General features: G+C 49.7%; 2 protein-coding genes across 2 annotated transcripts in view; both read right to left on the bottom strand.

Moving 5' to 3' along the window:
- Tmem265 (transmembrane protein 265) overlaps window positions 1–2,864 on the bottom strand; it is an 8,985-nt gene extending 6,121 nt beyond the window's left edge. Inside the window, 1 exon segment of the mRNA XM_012514090.2 lies at window positions 2,172–2,864. Within this exon segment, the coding sequence (XP_012369544.1) occupies window positions 2,172–2,336 (165 nt within the window). The 5' untranslated portion in view covers window positions 2,337–2,864.
- A 1,234-nt stretch (window positions 2,865–4,098) lies between these two features.
- The window catches only part of Srcap (Snf2 related CREBBP activator protein), a 68,685-nt gene continuing 64,626 nt past the window's right edge, over window positions 4,099–8,157 (bottom strand). Inside the window, exons 31-33 of the mRNA XM_023710065.1 lie at window positions 7,561–7,755; window positions 7,257–7,340; window positions 4,099–7,149 (exon numbers count right to left, since the gene is read on the bottom strand). Of these exons, the coding sequence (XP_023565833.1) occupies window positions 4,495–7,149; window positions 7,257–7,340; window positions 7,561–7,755 (2,934 nt within the window). The 3' untranslated portion in view covers window positions 4,099–4,494. The remainder of the gene's footprint in view (window positions 7,150–7,256; window positions 7,341–7,560; window positions 7,756–8,157) is intronic.

Here is an 8,157-nt window from a genome sequence, read left to right as displayed (position 1 = left end):
TTGCAGAACCAGGGATTGAACTCAGGCTCTTGTGCTTGCCAGGGGAGTGCTTATTCCACTGAGCCATCTCCCCGGCCTTTTTTTGTTGTTGTTGCGGAACCAAGGATTGAACTCAGGTCTTTGTACTTGCCAGAGAAGCGCTTATTCCACTGAGTCATCTCCCCAGCCCCAACCCAGAAATTCTTATGGTGAGAGTTATTTTTTTTGGTGTTTTAATAGTATCTACAGGGTCTCACTATGCAGCTCGGACTCATCAATCCTCCTTTTTTTTTTGGTTTTTTCTGTGGAACCGGGGATTGAACTCAGGCCCTTGCACTTGCTAGGGAAGCACTTACTCTACTGAGCCATCTCCCTGGCCCAATCCTCCTGTTTTCAATCTCCCTAGCGCTGGAATTATAGGTGTGTACCACCATGCCCAGACAGTGCAGTGGTGATTGAACCCCAGTCTCTGTGCTTGCCTAAACAGGTGCTTAGTCTGCTGAGCTATCTCACTGGTCCTGTGTATTTATTTGAAATAGGTTCTTGCTACGCAGTTCAGATTTGCAGTGATCCTCCTTGTCTCACCCTTCCCAGTACTGGGATTACAGGCTGCACCACCAAACCCAGTTTTGGAGCAGCCTAGTATGCCCAGGATTCAGGGGCCTGAAGGCATGTGGTAATAGCAGTTGAATTTGGGTCCTTATACTTGCCAGGCAGGTGCTTAGATCATCAAGCTATCTCCCCAGCCCCAGATATTTGTTTTATTATTCTTTTCTTTTTCTTATTTATTGTACTGGGATAGAATCCATGGCCTCACACTTTAGGCACAAATTTACTCTACCACTGAACTACAGGTAGGCCTGATAAGAGTTTGTTAAAAACATGTCTATGGTTACCTTAGGTGGCACATACCTGAAAGCCCAGCACTTGGGAGGCTGGGGCAGAAAAATCACTGTGAGTTTGAGGCTAGTCTTTGTTACACAGTGAGAGTTCAAGGCCTGCCTGAACTACAGCGTGAGACCTGTATCAAAACAAATGAAAATACGTCTAGGGGTGAGAAAATTCTAACATGTTTAAATTTCTCTGAATAGTCTCTCAAAAGGTACATTTGTGTGCTGGGTATGCAGCTTAGCCATAGAACAATTGCCTAGTAAGACCTCAGGTTCAATCCTTGGCACCTCAAACAAAAAACAAAAGGTGGGCTGGGGAGATAGCGAAGTTTGATCCATAGTACAAAACAAAAACAAAAACCCTTAACTCAAAAATGGAAAGGTGTCAGGGCCGGGGAGATGGTTCAGTAGGGTAAGTGCTTGGCTGGCAAATGCAAGGATCTGAGTTCAATCCCCAGTTCTGCCAAAAAAAAAAAAAAAAAAAAAGAAAGAAAAAAGAAAAGAAAAGATGCAACTGAAGCTCTCTCAAAGATCCCCACTGCTTTTTCCAGACTTTTTTTCTCTTGTTTTTTGAAACAGGATGTCACTATGTGGTTCAGGGTAGCCTCAAACTAAAGGTGATCCTCCTGCCCCAGCCTCCCAAATGCTCGGATTACAGGCATGTGCATCCCACCTGGCTCTTCCAGACTCTTCAAAAGTTTGCTGTTATCATTGCTTAGCTGCCTCCAGTCTTGCCCCTTCTAAATCACACTCCATGTAGGCCTTGACAATACATCTTTCTCAAACACAAATCTGACCATATCACCCCAACTCCCCCTAAAAACTTTAAATTCTCTTGTACTTTCAAGATAAAAGTCAAGATTCCTATGCATAGAAATTAGAGGCCCTCTGCAATCTGAATCTACTAGCTTCATCTCAATAAACCAGTGATGCTTAGTAGTCTACACTGGCCTTCCCTTCTAGTGTCCTTTCACCTCACTTACAAATCCTTTATTACTTCCCTGTCATCTCACCCAGGACGCCTTACCAGTCAACTACACACACATCTCTTCTGCTCTCCTGGGTACCCTGTAATTCCTCTATCACAATACTGATAAGCAGCATCCTAGTATTTTCATTGCCAACTGGTTCATAGACTATGAGTCCTCTGACAGGAGGAACCCTAGCTTGCCATTCTTGCCCTAGTCCCAGATGCAAGCACTGATAGGTATTTAGTAACTGTTCCATCAGTGTAGCCAAGTCAAATACTCAAGATCATTGCCTTATACCCAACCACACTCCCGTAGAAACTACATTCCTCACCTTGATGGCAAACACAAGAGCCATGACTCCCAGGCAAGAGCAGCCACAGATAATGCTAGTAGCTGCCAAGCAGCGGAGGCGGAGCCAGCAGCAGCGGATGGGGGATGGAGAATGAGCAGCTGCCATGTTGCTCACCACAATCTCCACTGCCTTCTCGTCCTCCATCACCTGTGGGCGATACAGTCAAGGTACTTGTAAACCCAGCCAATGAGCCCTTGACCTGGCTTGCTGACTCCACCCCTCTGAGAGCCTGATATCCTCATAGCCTACCTCAACTCTCAGGAATGCTACCTTACTTAGAAATTCCTCTAGGACTAAGACCAGGAAAGGACGTATGTGGCTAGACTCTTTTACCCTTAGCTTAAATTCTGAGTCTTTTAGGCAAGCATATGTGTATCTATAACTTTTGTGAAGCCCACCGTAGGAGAGATTAAGAATCTTAAACACTTAAAACCACATGATTTTAAACTGCATTTCAAGGGTCATAAAGTTCCCTGAAGTTTCCCCAGAGACTGATATTGAGAGTCAATGAGTAGGAACCTACATCCTGCACCCCACTCCAATAAGCTACCACTTCACATGAAAATATCAGTTGTAAGGCCAGCAACATAGCTCAGTGGACTAAGTGCCTGCTTAGGCAAGTGCAGGGACTGGGGCTCGATTCCTGGAACCAAATGCCCCCGGGTACCACAAAGACTGTACACCTGTAATCCCAGCATTGGGGAGACTAAAAACAGGAGTATCAATATGAGTCCGAGCTGTGTAGTGAGACCTTGTAGCAGATACATTTAAGAAAAAAAGTTATAGAGATGCAGAAAAAGTACACATCTAAACCCTAAGAGCTGAGGAAATCAAACACCAGAAAGACATTTCTTCTCCAAGTTTGAGCTTTTTTTTTTTTTTTTTTTTGGCAGGACCAGGGATTGAACGCAGGACCCTGGGCTTGCCAGGCAAGCACTTATTCTACTGAGCCATCTCCCTGGCCCCTGGAGCCTCTTTTCTATGTTTACTCCTTGTCATCCATGCAATGCAGACCACACAAAACATTGAGTCCAAATGACCTTACTGCCCTCACAGAAACTTGCATGATATTCCACTCATTTCTCATCTAATTCTCAGGCCCTCTAACCTTCAGTATCAAATCACCTTTCCACCCTCCAGCCACTTTACTATAGCTAGACAAAATCAGTTCCTGTAGTTCCCTGAAATCAAGACAAGGATACAAGTGGCAAAACAAGCAGAGAGCAAAGAGTGTGTGCCACAAAGCTGTAGGGGGTTAGGTATGAGGAAAAAAAAGACAAAGGCAGCAGGGGGAGAACTCAAGAAGAGGGCCAAGGGGTCAGACAGAAAAATGTAAACACGAACAGGGACTCTTACCTGGCTACAGCCCTTGAGGAACTGAGTTTCGGCTCCTGCCTCAGGTTTGATTTGGCTCAGGTGGAGATGGAGCTGACTCAGGGCTCCTAGCCCAGAGGCGGGGCTGAGTAGACAGCCATCATCTGGAGCCAGAGAGGCTGGGAAAGGGGTGTGGCTGACTCAAACCAGTTGGGCTAGATGGAAGAGGGGAGGGCCACAGGATGAAGCTAGCAGTAGGTAGGACTCCTATCTTCAGGAGAAAGGAAAGGAAGCACCTGAGCAAGAGTGTTGGTTAAGAGGAACAAGGCTGAGGCAGATCAGGAACCAAAGCAACAGAAGCAGGGAGAGGACAGTATATCTGAATTTACAACTAAGACTAGAGAAACCCTACCAGCAGATCAGATATACCAGCGTTCCCTCTTCTTGAGGATGGAGGTGTGTGCTCAAAGGTATACAATCCAGGATTAGAGACTTGGTACAAAGGTCTTTACAAAAGAAAGGGAGAAAATACCAATGCCCAAGTTCCCACCCATCCGTCCACACCAGAAAATCAGAAGTTTCCTTACGCGGATGCTTGTACAGAAACTAAGTTTATTATTTTTTCTCCTTAAAAAAAAAAAAAAAAAAAAAGAAAAAAAACTCATTGTAGAGAAGCCCCTTCCCTTTCCCATAAGGGTATGGGGCTATGAAAGACAGCTGGGGAATCAAGTACAAGGAGGTGGGACAAAGACTATCTTGCCACCCTTAACACTGCCCAGCCACACAGGTGGAAGGGAAGGATTGTGATGAGCCACATTTCCATGACAGTCAGTTGCCTACCCCCTACTTTGGTGGAAAGAAGGGAGAAGGCCCTTATGTCTCCCTGGAGGCTTTCCCCCTCAAGACTTCAAGTAGTGGTTAACAGAGTCAGGCCTGGTCATGGAGGGAGAGTGGCCATGGTGGGAAGCCTAGGTGAAGGGCAGCCCACTCACGTCTTGGCTTTCCGGCCTCTGTGACTAACAGTAGGGCCAGACAGGTGGGGAGGGGCACCACTGCGCAGGATGCGTTGGTCCCCTTGGTTGGTGGTCCCAACAAGCCTGCGGGGCCCAGGCCGTCGGCGTAGGCTTCCATCCCCTTCCTCTTCCTCACCTGAGGCCTCAGGCTCAGACTCTTCCACTGAACCCTCGGGCCCCAGGGGACTTGGGGGTTGTGCACGGCCCCGTTTTGCCAACCCAGAACCACCAACTGGGGCCCCTGCCCGTTTGCGAGGCACCTTTTCAGTCTCTAGCGGGGGAACTAAGGACCCTGGGCGTAGCCGGGTTGAGCGCAGTTTTGGGGCTAATGAGACCACAGGAGGTGTCAATTCTAACCCGCCTGGCCCACTATCTGCTACATCCAGATCATCTTGAATTACAGCCACCACCATGGACCCTTCATTCTTTCGTCCCCGCATTCCCTCTGCTTCAAGTCGCAGGCGAGCCAGGCGGGTGAGAGGGCGGCTTCCATCCTCATCAGAAGAGCTACCCTCACTTTCCCCCTGGCCCTGGTGTTGCCGCCGCCTCCCCAATCCACAGCTCTCAAGGACAGAAGAGCTGTCACGGTCCAATACAGGGAGCTGACTGGCCCGAGGGGATGGTGGATTCTTGGGAGGTCGGCCCCGCTTCCGCTTGGGTGGGGACATTGAAATGGTGACTGTGGTGACAGTGTTGGCGACAGGAACAGTAGGACAGGTTAGCAGTGGCAGGGGTGGTGGCAGTGGTGGTTGTGGGAGCTGCTGTGTCCGGCTCTCTAAACTGCCATCCCCTGGAGAGGAAACGGTCCCAGGGATGGGCAAATCTCGTGCCTTGGGGGGGCGCCCACGCCTTTTCTTCTCCACAGGTGACAGGATGATGGGCTCTGGTCTGTGAGCTGGTGGGGGTCCAGGAAGCTGGGATTCAGGAACAAGCTGAGGCCGCAGGACAGGCTCTGCAACAATTAGGGTCTCAGTCCCAGGGACTGGATCAGTCCCATTGGTCTTCCCTTTAGAGGTGGATAAAGTTGCCTCATCCACCCCACGTCCAGCATCTGCTGGAGACCTGGTCTTTTTGGGGGGCCTCCCCCTTCGACGTTTCACAGCAGGTGGAGAGATGGCAAGCAGTGCTCCTTCTCCATTCTCTGGGCTGCTCGTTCCAGCCACCCCCAGGTCAATGTGACGTCGAGCGATGAAGGGCTGAGTTGGGGTGGGCAGTGAGGATGAGGGAGCAGCTTCACTGGGCCCACTGTTGGGAGGTGAGGACTCTGGCCCAGACATGCTTCGGGTAGATGGGCTTCCTGGGCTGGCACTAATCTCAGAGACACCAGGCACTAAGGTGCTGGCAGTTCCTCGCTGCTGACGTCGTCGCCTCACAAGTTCCTTTTCCTCTACTACAGTTACTAGCCGTCCCGGTAGCTTTCGAAGCACTTTGGGGCCTGGAGGTTGCCCTGGTCCACCAGTCCCCTGACCCCTAATTTCTACATCAGCACTGGTTCGACGCCGAGGGGGCCGGATAGATGAAGGACCCTCAGGAGAGGAGGTATCTGAAGACGATGTTGATGGAACTGTAGCTTCAGCTGTACCAAGTTCTTGTGGTTTCTCTGGGCTGGAGGTTGGGGTGTGAACCTCTACCAACTCTTCTGAGTTCCTATTAGCCTCCTGGAGTGGTTCATCAGATGGTAGTGAGGGTGGGAGCTCCAGGCCATTGCTCTCACTCAAACTTGTGGACAGCTCCTCACGATCCAGCACTGTAATGTTCCCCTCAGCAAGATCTCGTATCTCTTGCTCCTGACCATTGGGGATGCTGCCAGCCTCTGGGGTTGGGCTAGATGCAGGAGGGAGAAGGGGAAGGTTCTTCTCTGACACGGGCAGGATCTCAACAGCAACTGGCAATAGATCCTTAGGGGGTATAAGAGTAAGCGGGGAAGTTTCAGAACTGGTCATACCAGCCATCTCCAGGGGCTCTGTAGATGCCAGTGCTTGTGCACAAAGTTCTGCTTCAGGCCCCAAGCCCAATGAGAGGTTAGTAACTGGAGAAGAGATGGGCACAGAAGGTGAATCAAGAAGAAGTGGGGAAGGAGGAGTTAAGAGAGAAGTTTGGGCTGGTGGTGGAGTATGAGGTGGTGGTGGAGGGGTACAGGCAGCAGGAGGGGTACAGGCAGGAGAACAGGAAGGAGGAATCTGTGGAGGAGGTGGGGGAGATGGTGAGATATGGACAGGAAGAACAGTTATTGGATTTGGGGCTGAAATGGGTATTGAGACAGGGACTGGGGCAGGAACTACAGTAAGAGCTGAAGCCTGAGTAAGCCGAGGCCTAGGTGCTGGCCTGGGAACCCGTTCCCTGGCAGGACTACAGCGGGGGGGAGTGGAAGTGCTGCGGGTATGATGGGTGGAAGTGACAGGAGTGTGATTTGTCCCTTGAGTTTCGGCCCGGGCTCCACGAAGACGCTCACTGACACGAGTCCCCAGCCTCTCAGGGGCCTTGACTTTCTTGTTGCGCCGGTGGCTGCCTCCACTAGTCCCACAGGAAATCTCATCCCCAGCCCCTGGCCCTTCTTCCTCTTCTTGGGGTAGGCGAAACACCTCCTCCTTGGCTTGGTCCAGGTCTTTTCGGGCAGCTTCCACTTGTTCCTACCAACAACACAGCCCCCAAGCGTGGTCAGTAGGAGTCAAGTAGAGCAGAGTGAGTAATGAGCAGCAGCTTTCAACTACAAACCGCATGCCCCAGAAATACTCACTTCTGCCTGTTTGAGCTCCTCTCGGCTCACTTCTTCCAAAGAGGCTTCTAGGAATTTCATGGCATATCGCTCAATAGGGGTCAGCTACAGAGAGAAACAGAGGTCATGAACTAAGGATCTGACGCCCATGAGCACAAAAAGGGTTCTAATGGACCAGGGAGATGGCTCAGTGGAATAAGCACTTCCCTGGCAAGCGCAAGGGCGAGTTCAATCCCTGGTTCTGCCAAAAAAAAAAGGTCCTAAACCCAGAGTAAAATGCTGTTAAAAGAGGATGAAGGCAAAAACCAGTGCTTCCAACACTGACCTGCTCCACAAGGGCAGCAATCTCCTGCTCAGCCCGGGACATCTCTTCATCATCAGCTCCAACCCGACTGGCCTCCTCTCCCTCACCAACAGTAAATCCATCATTCTCATTAAATTCTGCAAGTTCAGCCACCTGTTCAGCCTTGGCCTGGGTGGCTGCACGGATATCTTCTTCATCCTCTGCCCGACACAATGCCTAGTTTGTACAGAAGAGAGAAAAAGATTTAAAGGAGGCCAGTGAGTTAGCTCAGCATGTGACATGCCATACCAGAAACCAAACCTGGGTCCTTGTCCTTGCCAGGCTGGCACTTAGACCACCAAACTATCTCCATGGCCCCTATTCCTATGGTTCTTAAACACCTCTCTCTATATATCTGGAGAAGGGCTGGGGATTTGGCTCAGCAAAAGAATGCTTGCCTAGCAATCTGGAAGCCCTGGGTTCAGTCCTTGGCACCAAAAACAAAAAATAAACCTCCCTATATATCTGGAGAATTTTGAAAAAACATACCTAGATCCACGACTCAAAAATTATGATTCAGTTGACTTTGAGAAGTTAGAAAATTAATCCTTTCAACCTTTTCAAGTTTTTTTTTTTTTT

The sequence above is a fragment of the Octodon degus genome, unplaced genomic scaffold (assembly GCF_000260255.1).
Source record: "Octodon degus isolate 3935 unplaced genomic scaffold, OctDeg1.0 scaffold00001, whole genome shotgun sequence".
NCBI classification, from domain to species: domain Eukaryota; kingdom Metazoa; phylum Chordata; class Mammalia; order Rodentia; family Octodontidae; genus Octodon; species Octodon degus.
Note: the sequence above shows the minus strand (reverse complement) of the source record. Positions and strands in the feature narration are given on the sequence as shown.